Source organism: Corapipo altera, unplaced genomic scaffold, assembly GCF_003945725.1.
Source record: "Corapipo altera isolate COAL_440 unplaced genomic scaffold, ASM394572v1 71, whole genome shotgun sequence".
Lineage (NCBI taxonomy): Eukaryota > Metazoa > Chordata > Aves > Passeriformes > Pipridae > Corapipo > Corapipo altera.
In genome coordinates, this window is record NW_020884916.1 from 3327947 (window position 1) to 3349852 (window position 21906).

The 21906-nt window shown below is 45.4% G+C and overlaps 2 protein-coding genes across 2 annotated transcripts in view; both read left to right on the forward strand.

The window, feature by feature from the left end:
- Positions 1-9510, forward strand: part of UBASH3B (ubiquitin associated and SH3 domain containing B) — a 65250-nt gene extending 55740 nt beyond the window's left edge. The window contains exons 10-14 of the mRNA XM_027655549.1: positions 1837-1929; positions 2287-2431; positions 2872-2978; positions 3901-4010; positions 5160-9510. Of these exons, the coding sequence (XP_027511350.1) occupies positions 1837-1929; positions 2287-2431; positions 2872-2978; positions 3901-4010; positions 5160-5297 (593 nt within the window). The 3' untranslated portion in view covers positions 5298-9510. The remainder of the gene's footprint in view (positions 1-1836; positions 1930-2286; positions 2432-2871; positions 2979-3900; positions 4011-5159) is intronic.
- Positions 9511-10904: 1394 nt separating this feature from the next.
- CRTAM (cytotoxic and regulatory T cell molecule) lies at positions 10905-21905 on the forward strand. Its single transcript, XM_027655550.1, has 11 exons — positions 10905-10953; positions 13351-13506; positions 15750-15902; positions 16116-16247; positions 18749-18919; positions 19367-19474; positions 20181-20252; positions 20717-20821; positions 21228-21374; positions 21558-21641; positions 21766-21905. Exons 1-11 carry the CDS (start codon positions 10905-10907, stop codon positions 21894-21896), a joined length of 1308 nt encoding a protein of 435 aa, XP_027511351.1. The 3' UTR covers positions 21897-21905.
- Position 21906: the final 1 nt, after the last annotated feature.

Below are 21906 nucleotides of genomic sequence, written 5' to 3' on the forward strand. Positions count from 1 at the left end.
GGGTGGAGGGACTTGGGACAAGGGGTGGAGGGACTTGGGACAAGGGGGAGTGGCTTCCCACTGCCAGAGGGCAGGGATAGATGGGATATTGGGAAGGAATCTTTCCTGTGACAGTGGTGAGGGACTGGGATGGAATTCCCAGAGAAGCTGTGGCTGCCCCATCCCTGGAAGTGTCCAAGGCCAGGTTGGACAGGGCTTGGAGCAACCTGGGCTAGTAGAAGGTGTCCCTGCCCATGGCAGGGAGTGGAAATGGATGAGCTTTAAGGTCCCTTCCAGCCCAAACCATTCCAGGATCCTGTGGAGAGCTTGCCCAGGAAGCTTTGCTGTCTTCCTCCCACACACTCAGCCAAGATAAAGTGCAAGGCAATAAAAAATGAATTGGGTTCCCTGAACAAATGAGATTTTGACGTTTCCAGGAGCTTTACAAAGTCCCTTCACCTTCCCCAGCAATTTTTCTCTCTTTCAAAGGAAACCTTTTCTCCTTCAGCTGCTGCAGCTGAGGAAAAAGGCAAAGCAGGAAATCTGGGGCATGGGATGAAATGGGAGCCATCAGCAGAGTGGGTGCCTTTGGAATACACTGTTATTACCAGCAGGGTGACAGTCACCTCATGCAAAACATGCTCCTGCCATGACTTTCACAATCTTCCTTTGCCTCCCCAATATTCTTTTCTCGAGCTGCCTGGCTTTATGTCATCAAAACCATAAATTATCAAGTCAAAATTATTTCCAGTGTTCTCCCACTCCCCCCATCCTTGTCCCTGAATTCTGAGCCTCTCTGTGCATAGACAGAAAACCATTTGGTGGCCAAAGAGTGCTGTGATTAGAGGAGCCCAGCCCCACAAAGACACAAGCCTCAGCACTCAGCATTTCCTCAGACTCAGATCCTTCCCCTTGGTCACAGCCAAAGTAGGGCAGCTAAAATTACACTTGCTTCTTTAAACAGAAATAAATCCCTGTGCAGCTGCAGGATGCTCGGGCTCCACATGGCAGCAGGGTTTGCAATATGCCCATGACAGCAGGGCAGTCTGAGCACACTTTGCTGGTGGCACTGGAGGGGGCTGAGGACAAAACTGCAGCTGCAAGTGTGACCTTGGTGGTGCTGGAGCCAGAATTCCTCTGATGACTGAAACCAAAGAGCAGCTTCCCCGTGAGGGAGGGGTGGTAGATCCCTCCTAAATTACCCTTCTCCTTCTAAATTACTGGGACTTCTAAATTAAGGGACCTTAAATCTCATCCAGTCTCACCCCCTGCCATGGGCAGGGACACCTTCCACTATTCCAGGTTGCTCCAAACCCTGTCCAGCCTGGCCTTGGACACTTCCAGGGATGGGGCACCCACTTCTCTCAAGAGATTTACAGACCTTGACATGAAGCCAGACCTTGACATATTGACCCCTTCTTGCTCCCACTCCTGTGTCCTGCCTCTTCAAACAGAGCAAAAGTGTAATTCTTGCTCCCTACAAGCCTGTGCAGATCCCTGTTCTCCTTTGGTTCCCTGAGGCATTGCAAGAATATTAATAACCCTGATAGTGGAGCTGATTCTTATCTAATTTTCAGTGATCTCCCACCTGTGTAATGAAATGGTAATTTATACTAGAGTCGAGCCAATTGAATTAAGTTGGGTTTGAGTTTTGTTGAATCACTGATTTACAGCTTATAAATGAAATCAAATCAAATCCAAGCCCTTTCCAATTTTTCTGAGCACACTGGTTGCTTTTTGGCTGGACCCAGGGGAGACAGGACCTGAGCAGCTCCTTGCTGGGTGGTTGCAGGTTGTTGTTGATATTGCAGTGCCACTTGTCTGATTTTACTCACAGGAGGTAAAACTTCCTTGCAGGTGAAGCCTTGCTAGAAACTAATACCATTGTAGACTACATCTACAGCTCCCCATCCCTGAGGTGTGTGCAGACAGCACACAACATCCTGAAAGGTGAGAACACACAACATTCCTCTCACTTTCTGGGTAAAACACTGACATGGGAGACCCAGGGGAAGGGGAATTCAGGGTGAGGATTATCTCCATGGGAATATATTTTATATTAGCACAAAAGAACCCTTTTTTAATTGCCATTTCATTTTAATGTAGCTGCCAGCCAGAGGTTTGCATTCCCTGGCATCTCTTACATCAAGTACATATATTAAATATTTCATCTTCCATACCTGCTATTGATCAACTGATTAAAACAATTCACGAACAATCAAACTGAAGTGTTAAAGCTGCCAAGTCTTTCTGCCTCCCTCCCCAGCTGCTTCCATTGATCCCTGGCCTCTTCTCTCCCTTTTCCAGGTATGCAACAGGAGAACAACCTGAAAATCCGGATAGAGCCAGGCTTGTTTGAGTGGACCAAGTGGGTCTCTGGGAACACACTACCTGCCTGGATCCCCCCTGTGGATTTAGCTGCAGCTACTCTAAGCGTTGATACAACCTACAGGTAGCAGAAAAGGGGGGGAAGGGTCTTTTTTAAGTTTAGGCAGTGCCTGGAAGAGTTGCTGAGGCTCCCGAAATAAACTCAGAGCAGGTTCCAGGCTGCTGGGCTGAACATGACGTGAAAACGGCTCATTATAAACCAATTTTTTTTCCACAAACCTGCCTAAAGAAACTCAAAGGAGCATCTCTACTGCAGGAGGAACCCAGCTGCCTTCGCTAAGTGATCCCCATCAGAGGAAACAATTATCATTTTCCCCAATTATCTCAAAGCATTCTTTTTAAATTCATTCTTGAAGTTTAAAAATCATCACAGCGGTCCTGGCACAAGTTCTGGGGACTCAGGGAAAGAGGAGAGTTAAAGAACAGATACCTTGAGATGAATCATAACCTGCACTCAGAACTTTATTGCTTCTTCCAGTTTACTGTGTGTTTTTCTGCTCACAGACCTCATATTCCTGTCAGCAAGTTGGTGGTTTCTGAATCTTATGACACCTACATAAGCAGAAGCTACCAAGTAACAAAGGAAATCATCAGTGAATGTAAAGGCAAAGGTAAGTGCTGCAAAGGGGCTGAAAAAACAAGCCAGGCTGGCTGGGATGTGAATGCCAGTATTCCTGACCAGCCTTTCCTTCCTAAGAGGGAGAATTCCCACACCTGAATCTCTCATCCCCCTCCCAGAGACATTGGAAACTCCTGCAAGTGTCAGAGCTATGAGTTGAAATGCATTCACCTTATGAGAAAGGTCCATAAACTTAAGTAACAAGGTATTTTAGAGATTCCTACCCAACCCAAGGGAATAAATGAGCTATTTTTGCACTCTGCTGTCTGTTCCCAGCATCATCCCTCCCCTATCTGAGCTCCTCCTCTGAAATATATCCCCCATAAAGACCTTAAAACATTTCTCCAAGCACAATATTGACATTTAAAAAAAACCAAACCAACTCTAGCTCTTATTTTTCATTCACAACATAGAAATGGGATGTTTCTAAGGTCTGGTGTTTCTACTCATTTCATTTCACTGATCTGTCTCTAAGCTTTTCCTTTAATAGTTTGCACACAAAACTTCAACAGCACAGTGGGGCATTGGTTGTAAAGGAGCTTGGAAATGGAAATGTGAAATTACCACAGTGGAAAAGCAGCAAGAGAAATTAAAGTGTTTGTTGGAACAGGAATTGATGTTTGTGTAGGCAAAAAGCACCTGCTTCACCAGACAGCTGAAATCTCACTGCAATTCTTGTTTTCTTCAGAAAGCATCAAAAACTAAGTAGCACTGGGTTAACCATCATTCTGAAAATTGAGAAATGCTTTAAATATGTTAATAAATCACGTTTTTCCTCCCTAATGCACAGCTTGATGTGTTGTTACATGATGAGTTGAAACTGGGTTTTTTCATGGTCTGCTTGATCTTGTGCACCAGTGCCTAAATTTGGCTTCATTCTCCCTCTTTAACCTGTTTTTCTCCCTTTGTTTCAGGAAATAACATCCTGATAGTGGCCCATGCATCCTCCTTGGAGGCCTGTACCTGCCAGCTCCAAGGGCTGTCTCCACAGAACTCCAAGGACTTTGTGCAGATGGTCCGGAAGGTAATTCCCACCGAGGGGCAAAGCTCTGGCTTTGCAGGGAGAAAAGAAATTTGAAATCTGCTCTGCCAGGCAGAGACACTTTGTTCTGCCTGAGTTTCCCTCCTTTCAGCAGTCAGGGGAGTGCAGAAAGTTGATTTGAGAGGCTGATGGTTTGAGAGTGTCCCTGCTGTCACTGTGGGATCAGGTGCCCACCTCCAGATGGGCTGGCAGTGACTCTGCTGTGGTTTTGTGGGGACCAGGGGCTGTGCAGAGACTCCCACAGTGCCCAGAACCCCCTCACCACAGTGGCCAGGGCACTTCTGACCTGCACTCCCCCTTCTCATCTCCCTCACTGTCATAGGAAAGGACTGAAAACTAGAATGGGTTTTTATCACCTTCACTCCTTTCCTCCAGCCCTGCCCAGGGAGAGGGCACTGCCCACTGCCAGGCCCCACTGGGGTATCCTGAGCTGATCTGCAGGATCCATATTTCCCTGCAGAGCTGTGCTGGCCTTCAGGGTTTAGGAACCACATCAGCCAGCACCTTTGGTGTGAACTGGCCCGTATTTAAACCAAGATACAAGGCTATAATCTGTCTTTCCCAGAATTCTGCACACATAAAGATGCACAGTCAGTAACAGGTGATTCCTGGCCCACATTTAAACCAAGATACAAGGCTGTAATCTGTCTTTCCCAGAGTTTTGCACATACAAAGGTGCACAGTCAGTCACACCTGATTTCTGGCCCATATTTAAACCAAAGATACAACGCTGTAATCTGTCTTTCCCAGAATTTTGCACATAAAAAGGTGCACAGTCAATCACATCTGATTCCTGGCCTGCATTTAAACCAAAGATACAAGGCTGTAATCTGTCTTTACCAAAGTTTTGCACACATAAAGATGCACAGTCTGTCACACCTGATTCCTGACCCATATTTAAACCAAGATACAAGGCTATAATCTGTCTTCCACAGAGTTTTACACATACAAAGGTGCACAGTGTCTGTCACACCTGAGTCCTACAATCCCCTTCTGGAAAAAGGGCTTTGGGGAGAGGGAAAGAGAGAAGAAGGTGAAATGATTCAGCAGCACAGCAGGACTTCACCCCTGAGGGCAGCTCAGCTCAATCCCTGCTTATTGTTACCTCTCTTTCCATCTGTCTTCCCACAGATTCCATACTTGGGGTTTTGCTCCTGTGAAGAACTGGGAGACACGGGTGTTTGGCAGCTCACAGACCCCCCCATCCTCCCTCTCACACATGGACCAACTGGAGGCTTTAACTGGAGAGAAACCTTACTGCAGGAATAGGCAAAGCCACCCCAGCCAGGAAAACCCAACCCATGGCCTTTGGAAGCGTTGGAGAATGTCTCTTCTCTCTTGTGTTTTATTGACAGTGGAAAAAACAGTCATACCATGCCCAGGGGGTCACCCAAGCAGCTGTCCTGGTGTATCTCACACAGCCACAGTCACGCAAAGAGTCTCATCTACAACTAAAATACAAAAAGGGACCGGTTTGAGGGGAAAAAAAGGTATTAAAATACAGGTTTGAAGGTCTTGCACAGCACAGAGTCTGTGCTGAGCCATGTTCCCACCTGGGAGGGAGCTCTGGTGACACTTTCACTGCCATCTGCACCCCATTAGGAACACACAGCACTGTGTCAGTGGAGCATTCAGGAGGCTGGGGCTGGTGTTTTTTCACTACTATTTTTGCAGAGCATTAGCAGGCTCCTCCAGCACCACGTGTGAGAGGGGGCTGCGCTCACAGCCCCCAAATTCTCAGCACCTTTTCATCACCACCAGCTGCAAAGGAGGGTCCAGCAGCAGGTTGGTTCCTCTCCTGTGTCTGAGCACTGTGGTGGGTGTTGTGCTGGATGCAGAGGTTGAGGGATGTTGACCTGCAGCACAGGACAATCCCAAATTTCCCATCAGTTACAGGTGAAGTTCGAGCACCCAAAGGTGTTGTGAACAAAGACTGGGAGCAGTTTCTTTTAAGTGGAGATAAGATAAGCGTATTTCAACCAAACCTGGAGGATTTAGAAAGTTCAGGGTTGGCTGGTTTTTTCCCTTTACTTTGCTTATTGAAACCCATCCCTGTGCACAGACACAGCCTAAAGCATTTATGCCATTTCAATTCCCTTCAAAAAAGGGGTTTTCCCTTTTATACTGAGATTTTTCTGCTGGTCATTTACACAGGGGTGGCTTTCTGTCCCCTGGGAGCTATTTTTTTTTTTTTGTCAGCCCTGGTGAGATTCTGCAGTAAGCAGCTTTCTCCAGGAGGGAATGATGAAACTCAAAAAGATGCTGGAATTCAGTGCTTTGCTTCCTTACCCTTAATTCCCAAGTGCCATCTGTCATAAAGACAAAGCAGCTGAAAAAAAACATAAACCCAGTACACTTAAATTTAGGAGCAACATGCTTTGGCCTATGAAGATGCTATTTATCCATTGGGGGAAGGGTTAGGATTTTGGGAGAAGGGGAAGAGGAGAGTTTCCAGCTTTAGCTGAAATCTTTGGAATCACAAGAGGGGTCCTCCTGGTGCAAGAGCCTGCAGGATGCCAGTGCCAGCTGTGTCACAGGAGAAGGCAAAATACACCACAGTGGGTAGTTTAGAGAATAAAGTGGCATCAGAGCAGGGTTGGGGTTTTTTTGGATTAGAATTATCTAAGTCATCAGCCTTGGATGAAAATGTTGCTGCAGACACTTGCATGGATCTCATCACTGTCAGAAGGTACTTAAAATTGTGCTGAAGTGGGATGAAAGAAATTTAGGCTATTTAGGCATAGCCCTTTCTTGGTTTGAGCCATAAATCTGAGTGTTCCCAGAAATAGGATCATCCCAGAATGGTTTGGGTTGGAAGGGCCCTTAAAGCTCATCTCATTCCACCCCCCTACCACGGGCAGGGACACCTTCCACTGGACCAACATCCAACCTGGCCTTGGACACTCCCAGGGATGGGGCATCAACAATTTCACTGGGCAACAAAGAGTAAAAACAAGGTAATAATAAAAAAATAGCATCAAAGGCACATTCAGATGTACCAGGGAGACATTCCAGCATCCTTCTGTTCTGCTTTTCCTCTGCAGAAAGTGTCAGAGCCCTCATTTGAAATGTGTGAACGGCACACGGGTCAATTTGATGTAGGTTTAGTATTCCTAGATCAGAGTTGCCCTCGTGTTGATTTATTTTAAGCCATCCAGCCTTCAGCAGGACTGGTCCCACCTCCACCAGGACACATCCAAGCTGCCCTTCCAGCAGCCAGGACAAAGCAGGAGTCACAAACTGCAATTCCCTCTTCCTAAACGAGGCAAAACCGGGATGCACCAGACTCAGATGTCACCAGACTCAGACAAGCTCAGCTTGTCTCTGGGTTTAATCAAGCTTGACCACCAGATTCTGTACATATTTCCAGCCAGCACAGAGCTCATCCTGTGCAAAATCCTGTCCACTGTCACCATCCATAGGAATATTCTGGGATTTGGACCTTTCTGCCTGTGTAACACACCCCAGGCCACTTGTAAGTGCATTATCAACCCAGGGATGTAACTGCAAAGTCAGGGAGATAATTCATGGGATGACAGAGCAAACTGCTCCTGGGCAGGTTTATCACTGTCAGGTTTAATTTTTAATTGTAATTTAAACTGGTTTGGGCTGTGTAAAGACATCCTGAAGAGCATTTCTGGCTTGGTTTTCTCCACGCTTAAGAACTAAAGTAGTTGACAATCACGCCAAAAGAAATTTGGTTCCTGATGTGGAATTCTCCAGATTGTTTTTTGTTTCATGCTGGGGGCCAGCCAGATGTAATTTGGGCAATAAATAGTATTATATTATAATATCTATTGCCTGTACAAAGCAGTGGAGGCAATAAAATTATTATATTATAGTATTTATTGCCTGTACAAAGCAGTGGAGGCTGCTTAAGCCCTGCTGCAGTTAAGTGACATTAAAAGAAGTTTGTGGTTTTTTAAGCAGAAGCATGAAACAGAGAGGGAACAAAACCTGAATGCACAATTTGAATAGTGCACAAGCTGCTCTTTGCATATAGTGATACAGAAGAATGTTCTGTTGGAGAAGGTAGTGGTAAAATACTCTCTTCTTAAAAAAAAAAAAGTATATTTTTTGATGTTTGGGAAAGTATTTTGACAATTGTAGTCTTGTCTCCAATTAGGTGTCAAGAAAGAAAGAAAAATCTTATTTTCTTCTAGCATTTTGATTTCTCTTTGGGGTTTTGTGTTGTCTCATGTTGCTAAGGTTTATTGGGGGGGTGGGGAAAAAAGAATAAAAATGTGTTTCTTTTAAATTTTTAATTGAGAAATTAAGGGTACAAAACAACTGCTGCTTCACTTTCACTCCATTGCTGCTCATTAATGTGTATTTAAGTCACTCCAGTGTTTTGTCCTAAATTTAGACTTGATCTATGTCAAGTCTTTCCCTTGCCTTCACTTTGAGCTGCATCAGATCCCAACAGTCTCATCAGGCTGGAGGAGGCAAATAGTTCCCAGATTTTTCCCTAATTAAGGAATAAAGCTGCCAAGAATAAATTGTTAATTCAGTATTTTCATGAATTGCAATGTATGGGTTGGGTTAGAGAAATAAATGAGTCAAATTGACACTGTAAACTGAAATCCCAGAGCTTTGCTTTTTTATGCAAAATGAGGATCCAGACCATAATAATTTAAAAAAATATTGTTATTTCCCTTTTCTCTCAGATTAAACAGTTTCAGGAAGAAGTTGGCTGAGAGCAGGAGCCTCCTTCTCCCCTCTGATATTAGATTTTAGTGTCAATGTTACCATGAGAGTGATAATTTTTATCACCAAAGGATGAGTTTGGTTTGTGGTTTGCTTTGTTTCTTAAAAAAAGAGCCTGAGCACAGAAGAAATTATTTTTAAGTTAAAAATACACAGGAGATGGTGGGGGCAGACATGCTTGAAATGGTGAATCAATGAAGAAAATAAATGTAATTAAGCAGGAGGTGTGATTGGCTGCAAACACCCTAAATTGCTACTTGCTGCTCACCACTTCCTCAAATACTTGTTCCCTGGGGAATATTCACGACCTGCACATGCTTCCTGACAGAAAACACACAGCCAGTTCCTTTATTATTTCCCATTCAAATATATTTCACTCGGTGACATCCCTTCAAACTTGATGTTATCAACTTTTCTGGTGTTTCATTTTCAACCTGTTGTAGCATTCTGTTTATTATGTTGTGGTTTTTTTTTTAGTGTGAACAGATTGTATTTATTTGAGGGGGAAAAAAAAATGTTTGCTGTTTAAAAAAACCCAATAATTGTATTGCCAAAAATAGCTGTAATTACCTGTGACATCTGTATTTTTTTATTTTGGGGGGGGGTGGGGGGTTGGTTGGTTGTTTTTAATCTCAGTTTCGAGTGCTGACAACTGTTAAAACAACCACTGCAGTTTAATTCGCTTCTGACATTAAATAGATTTCTCGGAAGTCAGACAAAAAAAAAAAGTCTCATAGGTGATTTAATAAAGATGCCAAACACCCTTCCTATTCCAGTTTTCCTCTGGAGTGTGTTGGAATTTGAGGCACGTTTTAGTTCCCTGCACTGATGGTGAAGTTCATCCGTTTGACAGCAGATGGCACAAAACCCTCTCGAGTGTGGTTTTCCCTGGAGTCTCATCTCATTGCTCCCTTTTCCCTCCCCAGACTTATTTCACGTGTGGAATGGAAGCACAACTTTCTAAATCCAAAGCACTGCTAACTTTAATTTGAATTTTTTTAAAATCCAGCAATAGTTTTATCAGCCAGAGAGGCTCTTCCCTTTCAAACCAACTCCATGAATTCATGACCTGCAGCTCTGTATCCCAGTAAAATTGATTATATTATGATTAACATAGAAGCCATAACTTCTATAAATCAAATGTACACTAATAGGATGATGCACTTCCCTGCACCTGAAAGTTTAATGGAAACAGTTTCTAATAAATTAGAAGCCAAACCAGTAATGCATTTATAATTAACCATTTTGTCCACTTCCCTCAAGCCCACATCCTGCAAGTGCACACAGCTTTTAAGCCATAATTCTGACCTTATTAAAGTCAGTTTATTTTGACAGTAATAGCCATTTTTGGGCAGTGGCAAAGAAAGCCCAGAAGAGGATGTGCCAAAGCTTTTTGGAAGTCACCACACGTGGCTACACCATGAAACACGTGGATAAATCTTGTGATAAATCACAGCCCAAGGGGACACAGAAGGTTTTCTAAGTCTCAGATCACTCCTGAAATAATCAGACCTGCAAGGGGACATGGGGAACCCAAATTGTGCCACCAGTCCTGTGGGACCTGCTCACTGTCCCCATCCCTGCCCTCCATGCTCAGTGCTCAGCAAACCTTTCACAACCACCTCACCAGAGCTCTGCCCTCCCTGGAGAGCCACACACAGCAAAATTACCTTTCTCTCGTTATTTCACCCCTGCAAAAAGAGCCAAACAAACCTCCAGGGGCAAGAGCAGAGTGACACAAGGATGTTTTTTTCCCAGGGATTTAAACCACACAGCCAGATTTTCAAGCCACCTTGCTCTGCCTTCCCATTTTGGGAATGAAATCCTGGACACGGCGCAGCTGGAGCATCACAGGGCCACGGTTCTCTTACCCTTTTCCTGCTCCCCCCCCCCCCCCGTGCATCTCTCCAAGTCCCCCCATCCTGTCACCCACCAGTTTCATTTTTGGGGCCTGTGAGGTCACTGATTTCTCAGCAGTCGCCAACACACGGGAAATGTGAGGTGGGGGCAGAGGAGAGTGGAACAGCGGCGAGAAGGGAAGGGGCAGAGACCCTGGTAGGGATGAAGTCACGGGAAATCTTCTCCCCCCCGTGCTGAAAAGGGACCTGCTGCTGCTCAGCAGCCCCAGCAGAGAGAGGAAGCCAGCACTGCCTGTCCCCAGAGCACAGCATGACTGTCACCAGGGTGCTGCACACCGTGGCTCTGCTCCTCGTGCAAGGTAAGACCTCTGGATTATTTGACTCCACCTCCCCTTTATGCCCAGTCCAGCCTGGAGAGCTCTATTCCCACAGTTCCAGCTTTGCTGCCTTGTTTTCTGGTTGACACTGAGATATTGTGACTCTGCTCCCAAAGCTGAGTCTCAGCTGACTCCAAAAAACAGGATCTGTGAGACCAAGTCACCTCCTAGCAGCTGGTGACAGACTTGAGATAACAAGGGATTCTCCCTGAAATTGGGACAGTGGATCACTGCTTACCTTCCATGGCTTGGATATCTGTGTATGCATTGTGGAAAAAGAGGCTGGATAGAAGTCAGAATAATTTAAAAGCACTTGCAAAGTACTTTGCAAAAAGAAAAGCACTTTAAATGCTCCTGCTAGAGGATGTAGCTTATACCTGCCTTGCTAATCTCCTGTCTTTCATACACAGGAGAGTGTGAGAGATTCATATTTGACTGTGTCAGACAGGGAGAGATTTAAGGAAAAAACCAGCAGGACAGTGATCCTTGCTCAGGATTCCTGCAGGCTTCACTCCTGAGCTGTGCAGGAGAAATGAATGTGGTCTCTCTCCATTATCAGTTCCTGCAGCAGAAACCACAGCAGGGCTGCTGATACCTTGCTAATCCCCTCAGAAGCTTCTGCTCAGAGTACAAACCCTCTCCCCCCTCACTGCCAGACTCCTGAAGGATGAACCTGGATCTTGCTGACCACCACTGGCTGCTTTGGGCAGCACAATTCACTCAAGCTCCACTCACAGCTCAAAAATAACCCTTTAAACAGGGTGTCTGTGTGGGCCACAGGTTCAAAGAGCTCTGCTCTGAGTGCACATCTCAGTGCACTGAGCTCTCAGTGCATTTCCTGGGGGCTCTTGGAACAGCAACCAGAGGCATGAATTACTCTGCTCAGTGCACCCTGCAATTTCTAGCACAAAATTGTTGCTCTTTGTTGCCCAGAAGGTGGATATTTCACCGTATTTGATGCCAGACTCACTTTTCCAAGTGGGGCACACGTGGTACAAGAAGCCCTGTCCCCTGGAGCTGGCACAGGAGCATCTCCCACTCCCCAGTGACTGAAGATCACAACCAGGTCCAACTGCCCCCCGTGCAGGGAAGATTTGACCTGTGAGTCATGGGCTGAGCAAAGCCATGGGCTCCCATGGAAATTACATGTATGCTCTGCTTCAGAAAAGCAAACAACACCCCCATTTCTGGCTCAGTCTTGCTGTTCTCACCTCCAGAGGTGTGATTTGAGAGACCCCACACTGCTGGTGGTGACGGGAAACCATCATGATGGAGAAAGGCCCCATGGAAAACCACAGACACTCCTCCCCTGCCACTCAAACAACACTGCACCTCCTTCCACAAGGGCCACAAACCCCCCTGGGTAACAACTGTCTTACAGGGAGACAAGTCCTCCCCCTGTTTCCAGTGGGAAAATAACAGTTTCCAGCAACGATGCTCTACAAAAGCTTCATTTCTGATATATTTAAAATCTTCAAGAACACGAAAAGCTTTCCCAAAGCCCAGAAAGATTCGTTTCCCCAAACTGCAGTGCTTGTATGTGCAGTAGGAACTTGCAGCAAAGAGCTACCTAGAAAATAAATTCAAAACACATAAAAAGAGAATGAAAAGCAAAACCCTCTTACTGCCTATTTACTTAACTCCAACTCAGGCACTGCTCTTAGTAATTTCTCCAGGGCTTGCCTTTTTTCTGGAGAAGGTAATTCATTCCAGGTCAAATATTTTCACAGAATACATTATATATCTTAGAATGTCTGGAGAGAGCAAAAGACATTTTACTGTAAAATGAACTGAGAGAAGAGAATGAAATTTCATTTTAGTAACCTGTGCCAGGCCAGGTTTGTGGATCTTATCTTGGCAAGAAGTTTCCAAGCAGTTGCAGCATCATGATTTCTGAATAAAAAAAGCCTCACTTTTCAGAGGTGCTGAAAAAAATCCTTCATTGCTCAGTCTCACACACTTGCAAATCAGATTCAACAGCTCCTCAGTGAAACACAGAATTACAGAACCACAGAATGGTTTGGGTTGGAAGGGACCTCAAAGATCATTGGAGTTCCAATAATGGAATAAAGAAAATGAATGCTTGTTTTAACATGCAGGGAGCAAGTGCATTAAATGGGTCTACTACCACTCCTGTAATGGTTAATAACATTTAATAACTAAATCTGGTTGTACTGATCACAAACCTTTGGTACAAGTCCCCACTGACCTCTCTAACGACTGTGATTGATTTTTATCAGTACAACCACACTGGCAAGTTTCCCAGGGCAGAAAAACCCTTGGGAAAAGGACAGTTGCAGTATTACTGTGTACAAAACATTGTGAAGTTTATTGTCACACTTTAAGAGGTGTTTTTTTTCCCCCCTTGGGCTGTGGCAGGGGGGTTTCCAGGGGCTGGCAGTGAAACTGTGACTGTGAAGGAAGGAGAAGACCTGACCCTGCACTGCACCTTCAGCCCCCCCAGCGCTGCCCACAGCTCTGCTCTGCAGTGGTTGAACCCTCGTGGTTTCACCATTTTTCTCAACAGCCAGCAGGGTGAGTGTGAAGAGCTGCTGTTCCACTCTCCACGGGGGTGGGGGTCACTCGGGGTGGGCTGTGCCAGCTCCTGATCTCACTCACCCACCACCCAACCCCTCGAGGGGCTTTCACAGTGGAGCCCTTTCTGGCAGGAAGGTGATGAGATGGAAACCCCCCCAGGAGGGGTCTGGCACTGGAGCTTTTACTAGTCTCCTGCCCTTCATACACAGGAGAGTGTGAGAGATTCATATTTGACTGTGCCAGAGAGGGAATTATTTAAGGAAAAAAATAGCAAGACAGTGAACTGTAGTTCCCCCCAGCACCCAGAGCTCAGCACTAAACCCCACTCTGGCCCCACAGGAGAGGCAGAGGTGGATGTGCCTGAAAGCCCTGGGCACCCTGGTTGGATGGAGTGCATCAAGAGAAAGCTTTTAGAAACAAGCAGTGATTTTTTAGATGTGCTGACAAAGCCAAAGCTACAGTTACTGCATTCCCTTCCACTCCCTACACCTCACCTCCCTCTGTCCTTGTCTCTCCTCCTTTTGGACCAAACAGCTCTGCAAGATGAGCACTGTTTTGGCCTTCCCTATTTGCATTCCTTGTTAAACATTCCTTGTTAAATCCTGTATGTTTTAATGATAATAATGACTGGGATTTATCCAAATTGGTTATCCAACTCCCACTGAAACTGCCCAAGTCCTCCTAGGCTGCTCTGGGAATCACAGCCACCAGGTCTTGTCACACCCACACCAAACCAGCTCACTGATGCTTCCCTTAAATATTGCCAATGTTTCTAAACAGAAAATGCCATGAGTAACTGTTGTTCCTATTTACTCAGTCACATCCCACAAGAGCAAGTGGGATGGGTGCCCATTAGCCATTTGAAGTGACTCACCCCTGTATGGATGTGGAACTGTTTCCTGGGGAATCCAAAATCCCAGGTTCAGTATTCTCAGGGTGTGAACCCTCAGGTTTAAATGGGATCCAAGTCAACTACATGCTGAGCCCCTGACAGCTAATCCAGGTGGGAAATGGGGCTCTTGCAACCCACCCTGTGCTGCTTGGACATCCAGGTCCCCAAAATCCCAGCAGCCTAAGGCAAGGGTTCCTCTCCCCTCTTGCAGTCTATTCATCTGCAAATCCAGAGGGAAATCCTCTCTCCATTATCTCTGGTTTTTACATATATCTGTATTCTTGCTATTTTACACCACAGAGGTAGGCAAGGGTAGCAAATCCCCTTTATTTACACAGGTTCTTTATGTCCACAAACTCTAAGCAATTTTGGACCAAGACACTTGATTCTGTCCATCTCCACTTTTAAACATCTGCACCTTTTAAGCTTCAGCCCTTTTGATGCTTGAGTTTTTCTGAGCTGGCACAACAATTTAATAAGGGTAGGGAAAGGACATGTCCATGGGTGTCTACAGCAGCAGATTTTAACCCAAGTGAACAAAACTTCCATCACCTGAGGATTCCCCCCATAATTCCAACATCCCACAATTACCCTTCAGTCAGACACATGATACAACACCCACAAGGACCAGAGTTTGCAAAGCATTTGGATCCTGGATAAGTCAGGCACACCAAATATTCTCCTTTTCTATTACAAAAGAAAACAGTTCCTGTTTAAGGAGAAACCAAAGCTGACCCTGCACATGGAAGTTTTCATTTTCCATTCTGAGTCACCACAGGGAGCCTCTGTCTCGTGGCTTCTCCAATAAACCACTTTGTGAATCAGTTCCCTCCAGTCTCATTGCAGCTACAAACACAACACATCCTGGTTATCTTAGAATTGTTTAGTATTTAATCACTTTGGAAGTGATTTTCTCCCAGGCTCTGTATTTTTACAAAAACCTCAGCTGAAAAAAAAAAAATAGTAAAAATAAAAAGACAGGTTTTGAGGTCTTTTTCTCCCTGTGACTGGTGCACACCCCCAGTTTCGGTTCATTTTAAGGGCAGAAAGTTACAGTTTCTGTGTTGCAATGGTGGGAAAAGTCCAGGAACTTGGCCTGACCTTGAGGGCTCCTCTAAGTCATCCAGGAGGGATGAAATAAAGACTGGAAAGTCAAGAGAGAGAAGAACTGTACAGCAGAGTAGAGATATCCTAGGAGATGGTTTCATTAAAAACTGCTCTGCTACATTAAGTGAGGAATTTTAAAAATTCAATTATAAAAACTGTCTTCATTCACCAATGCTTTGATTATTTGCCTTCCTCTTACGTACCAACACACATGGCATGCTGAGTTTTGTTTTCCTTACAGTTTTAAGAGACAAGAGGTACAAACTCATCCATTATTCCAAGGATGAATTATCCATCCAGCTGTCCCAGGTCACAGTGCACGACGAAGGCTCCTACAGATGCTTCTACTATGGCAAACCCTTCAAAAGCAAGGCCCAGCCTGTTGAGGTATTGGGTAAGTCCCTTCCCCTGCTTGTTCCAGAGGAGCAGGACAACAGAGCCAGCTCCTCAACTCCAAGCCTGCAGTTTTGCCTGGAATTTTAATGGTGCTCAACACAACAGCATCCTGGGCTTAGCTGAGCCCCCCCAGACGATGCTCTGTGTGCAGCCACTCAGAAAACTGAGGAGAAAGATGCCCCAATACTGACTCTAAATCTTCCTGCCACAGCTGCCCCTTCTAATCCAGTACTGGAAGTATCCCAAGACACAGAAAGAGGCATTACACTGTCCTGCTACACCCAAGGATGCAAACCCCAGCCCCGGGTCACCTGGCTGTTGGACAACGGGATGGAGCTCCCAGGTAAGTGTTCAAGGGCTGATCACCAACAATTCCTTCTTACCAGCCTTGGGCAGCTTAAAAATACTGGAGGGTGAAACACCTTCTGCAACACATCAGTTTGGACCACTGCTCATCCCCTACTACTCCTTTAGTACAACCTGGGGCAGGTTTGGAGCCTGGGCAGCACTAAATCCCCGTGTCTGTGCAAGGGAGAGGCTCCTCTGCTTCACTCAAACTCAGCACAGAACAGCAACACCTGGCACCAAAACCCCTGGAGAGCAAGAAATTCCACTGGAATAAAATAAGCCCAAACCCCTGGAGGCACAGTTTTCAACTCCCCAGTACAAAGTCTCTTAACAAATCCATTATAACTATATTTCTGTGTTGGAACCAGCAGCCAGATTTGCCTCAGCTTTGCTGAGCAGCTCACACACACCAGCAGCCCTTCTGCTCATTTACCTATATAAAGAGCTGCTATTCTCAGATTACTATAAATAGCACTATTCTAAAAATCACTGCCTTATTATCTCTGGTGCACAACTGCATCAAAGTGTGAGAAAAACACTCCCAGATGCAAATGTATTTTCTTTCACACATTAACAAGCTCTCACTAGTATTTTGCATCATCAAGCAACATATTCAAAGCTTAGCCTCTAATATTCCTCTGGCCCCAATATGGGCTATTTTGTAACTAAGGCTCAAGAAAACAACAGAGAAGTGTGCTGGCCTGAACATAGAGAGAAATCAGGAGTGAATAAAAAAACCCAGGCTGCCAAATACAAAGGCATTAATGCAAATAAAGTGCTCAGGGAAGCAACACGCCACCCCTGAGTTTTTATGTATGTTTTTCACAGTGCTTTTCTAAAACCAGGGGTTTCCTCAAATCAGAAACAACCTCAGTTCTGGCCTGATAAAGTGAATTATTTGTGGCATCACAACACAGACAGTAAACACCTCCATAAATCCAACAAAGCATTTCTCCACTTACTTTAACAGTTGTGCTCTTCCTCCTTGAAGGCCTGGAGTGCCTCTCCTTCTTCTCCCTTCCATCCTCAGCTTTAATCACTTACTGTAAATATTTATAACAATCAGAAAACAGCTAATAAATCTTAATTACCAGCATCACCTGAGTTCCACCAGGGCTCAGCAGGGGCAAACCAGCTGTAATTACTGAGCTGTTGCTGACAAAGATTATTTCTTTCCCAGCAAAAACCACTCTGAAAGCCTTTGGAGCTCTTCCATGATCCTGCTGGGGATGGAAAAGAGGGTTGGGAAATACTGGTCTGAGTGATACAGTGAATTATCTGCAGAAGTTGATTTGGAAAGAAGGAATTTCTTTCATTTAAGGGATAAGGGAAACCATCAGAACCTCCACATTATAAACAGACAGTGGAAATTACTGTGCCACCACATCTAAAATACCTCCCTCTCCACCAGGGCTATTCAAACACACCTCTGTGTCACATGAAATACACGTTTCTTTTTCCAAATCATATAAATACAGTCAGTATTACCTGGAGGAGTAGGAGCTACATCAGACAGGTTCCACAGCTCTCCCTAATTCATTCTGGCAAGGCAATGAATCTTTGTGTTTGACTTCCCCCAGCTGGAAAAGGAGAAAAGTCAAACCTGCACTGCAGGGATGATGGAGAACTGTTACAGAAATATTTATTTAGTACAAATGTAACTATTGCCCATCAACATTAACTGTGCATGTTTCTCGATGTGCACAAATATTGCACAAAAATCGGGGGTTTTTTATTTTTGTGGTTGGGGTAACAAATGCACAGCTGCTAAAACACAAATTCAACGCCCTTGGGTGTCACATAGAATTGAAAATCTTCTTGATCTCAGTTGTGCTGCAGAGCACAGAGAATCCCAGAATAGCTGGGCTGGGAAGGGACCTCTGGAGATCATCCAGGCCAAGGCAGGGTCACCTGGGGCAGGTGACACAGGGACACATCTGGGTGGGTTTGGGATATCTCCAGAGAGGGAGACTCCACACCCTCCCTGGGCAGCTGTTCCAGGCTCTGCCACCTCCATGGAAAGAAGTTCTTCCTCCTGTTGAGATGGAACTTGTGTTTAGTTTATGGCCATTGCTCCTCATCCTGCCACTGGGCACCACTGAAAAGCATCTAGGAACATTCTCTGACACTGAGACTCCCCAGTGTCCCACAAAAAGCAATTTATTGTGTCTGGTGAGGCCCAGAATTTCCAGTGGATGTGTGAACATTTCCCCCCAGATGGTGTGTGGGGAATTTCCCCGTGTGAGTCACGGCACGAGCAGAGGTTTGGGGTTTGGGTTGAGCAGAGGAAGCGCAGCCAGGCCTGCACTTAAAACAGCTGGGAGGAAGAAAACATGACCTTTGGGCTCCCCTGAAATCCATTTGCACAACAAACCACTGGTGCACAGCAATCAGGTGCTGCTTCAGCACAGCAGGGTGAAGCAGATTGGCCCTGGAAGGGTTTTCATCCAATTGCCCTCGGCTAGAAAGCACTTCAATGTTTTCTGAAATGTTCAGGTGACACCAAGCACGAGCTGGGATCTGATGGGAAGAAATGGAGCACAACCAGCACGTTGACAGTCCTCTCCTACGGGCCCAATGCCACAGCCAGCTGCATCATCCACCACCCAGCCCTGAGGGGAGAGAAGCTGATGGCATCTTTCCACTTCCAGGACCTCCCCAGGACGGGTACTCCAAGCTCCTTCCAAGCTCCTTCCCATCCTACTGCTCTGAGGGGGTCAGGATTGCACAGATACACAGGGAAAGCCAAAGCCCAGAGTCTGCTGCACTGTGTGTGGAATCTGTTTTTAAAGGAGAAGGTTCCCTGGGGCAAAAAGAATTTGGAGTTCTTCCTCAGGGTCAGGTCTGAACAGCAGCATGGCCTCTGCTCTAAGACACCCACAGAATAGTGCTTTGCCTTCATTTTATTCCTCATTTCATAGCCTTAAATATATTCAGAGAGCAGAGAAACTGAGGGTGGGAGAGTAGGACTGTGAGTGTAACCCCAGATCAGACAGAGAACCCAAACAGCCCAGAGCACGGAGCTTGTAGGGCAGGTTTAGCTTTTCCAGGCTCAGTTCGAGTGGCAAAGTGTGTCTTCTGATTTCTGTCGTGTTTGGGGGGGGCTTCCTTTAGGGTCCAAACAACCAACCAGCCCTCCTGCAGCACCAGAGGGTCCAGCAGGTTCCAGCTCAGCACCAACACCAACCCAGCAAAACCTCCCACCAGATGTCACATCTGATTGTAAGTTTGGTCTCTGTCACATGAATTTACCGAACCAGGGTGGAAATGCTGCAAGAACAGCTTTACATCCCACGTTGCAAAGAACTGTGGAACATTAAATACAGCATTTATCACTTGCTTTCCCAGTTTCCAGCCATGCAGGCAGCCAAAGCCTCTCTCCTTAGATTGCAGCAGGATGGTGGGATCCGGGCTGGGATCCTCTGGATGGGTTGCACTAGATGGCACTGTGCAACAACACAAACCTGTGCCTGCACCAGGCTGCACTTACTGAGTTCTTTCCAGCAGAATCAAGAGCTCCACTGCCCAAAGAAGTTGGCCAAACCCCACCAAGGGGTGAAAAGTCAATTGCTGCTTTAAAAATGCACGAACTCTTTGTTTATTTTTGTTCAAAAGCGCTACATTGCTGATTACAAACATCACAGAACGGCCACAGCCTGATAAACAATTCATGCATGTGTTGATAAACACACATGGAAGGGGAGCCTGAATCTTTTAAGGGTGGAACTACTTGGTTTTTAAGGTCCTTTCCAACCCCAAACCACTCTGTGATTGTGTGGCTTTCACAAGGTGTGCTCACCCACCTGAGAGGGAGGAAAATGCAGAGTTTTGGTGCATCATCATCATTTTAGCTTTACAAATCAAATTACACAAGGATATATTGTCTGTGTCCACGAGAAAGTCAGAACTTGTCTCTCTGTCCCTGCAGGGCCTGAAGGATCAGCAGCTTCATCAGGAGATGAAGAATTGGGAGGTTCCTCGGGTTATGGTGACCCCAATGGTATGATTTACATCATCAGACACGGGGGGTGATGGCAAAGGACAGGGATTGTCACCCTGGGACTGCACCACTGGGGGCTGTGAAGACACTAAAGGAGTAGCCAGGGATATGAACACCAAAATATCTCCTTTAAGAAGAAGTTTACACACTCACTCCAGGTTTTCCCAGCAAAGGAAGCAAATTGATGGACAGGGAAAGCCCCCAAACAACCAAAGAGTCAAAGCTCAGCTTTGTTTTAATTTGGCCGTAAATGGGAACCATTGAGTTCCACAATGTGTAAGGGACTCTTAGGATTTTCTGCTCATAAAGTTTCAGATTTAAACAAAATCCAGCATCAGGGGAGTGAGCACAGAGCTCTAAGTCAGGGGAAGTCCCAGGTGCTTCAAAGCTGCTGGGAAAATACACATTTCTTAAGCATCTCTTGGTCCTTCAGAGAAATATTGTTCTCCTTTCCTTCCCTCCAGGGACTGAGACAACATCCAAAGGAAATGTCACAACAGAGGAACTTCCCAGGACAGAAGCCCCAGTGCCTCCTGAAAACACCACTGGGACTTCCACCTTCACTGCTGGTAGGAACTTCTTAATGAGCTTCCAAACATGAAAGGAGCTTTCTGACACCAGGCTGGGTCTCTCTGACCACATTTCCCCCTCCAAACCCTTTGTCAGTGCACCAGGGTAATGTTTGTAACGCTTGTAATTTTGGGGGAGACCACAGAAACACAGCCATTTGTATCATCTAGGGGGGAAAAAAGCTAAATTTTGCTGTTTGTTGTGCCAGAGCACAAGTCCACCGATTTCAATCGGTTTTTCTTATTCATATGATAAAAAAATTGAGCTCATATCCTAAAATTAAGTCAAATAAGGTGAATTCTGCTCCTCTATCATGTTCATCTGGCCTGGTCCAGGTTATTGTGTTAATTACCAGAGGCTCACGGGACATTTCACAACACTAATACCCCTCTGCCTCTGTTCCAGAGCAAGATCCCAAATCCAAAGGCATCATAAAGAAGGAGAAGGACCTCTTGCTGCCAATTCTGGTGGCTGCCCTGATTTTTGTGCTGCTCATCATCGTCCTGCTTTTCCTGATGAAGCTGAAAAAAGCTCATGGAGTGTGGAAGAGAGGTGGGTGATGGCCCTGGAATGTTGACCATGGAATTGCTGTGTGAAGCCTGTCTCTGAGCTGGTCAGGTTGATTGAAACCCCATTTCATAACCAGGCCCTCAGGATTTTCATGCTCAAGGCAGAGGGTGAGAAAGAGTCGTGGGAAAAAAATCATTCTCTTATTTACATTTGTTTTCTGTGCAGAAAATGATGTTTCAGAGCAGACACTGGAGAGTTATAAATCCAGATCTAATGAAGACAGTCCAGGCCATGAGAAGAATGGACAAGGTAAAAAGCTTTAACCAACATAAACTAATTCCTTTGGGGCATTTCTGCAGATAATAATAATAATAATAATAATAATAATAATAATAATAATAATAATAACAATAAATGTGTGTTTATGTTTCAGTTGCCAATCACAAGCCCAACCTGCAATATGTAGCAGAAGGATATGGGGAAACCACTCTGAAGAATCCAAGTGACAAAACCACTGTAATAAGTGAGAAAATGTTTGCATGTGGAAAGGAAACAGATGTATAGTGATGGGAAA

What these genes read in the sequence shown, in the direction of transcription:
- CRTAM (XM_027655550.1), top strand. Translation starts at nt 10,905, where the DNA reads ATGACTGTCACCAGGGTGCTGCACACCGTGGCTCTGCTCCTCGTGCAA. An exon ending in ACCAGATGTCACATCTGATT is followed by an intron (nt 19,475 to 20,180) that starts GTAAGTTTGGTC and finishes CTGTCCCTGCAG; the next exon opens with GGCCTGAAGGATCAGCAGCT. An exon ending in GACTTCCACCTTCACTGCTG is followed by an intron (nt 20,822 to 21,227) that starts GTAGGAACTTCT and finishes CCTCTGTTCCAG; the next exon opens with AGCAAGATCCCAAATCCAAA.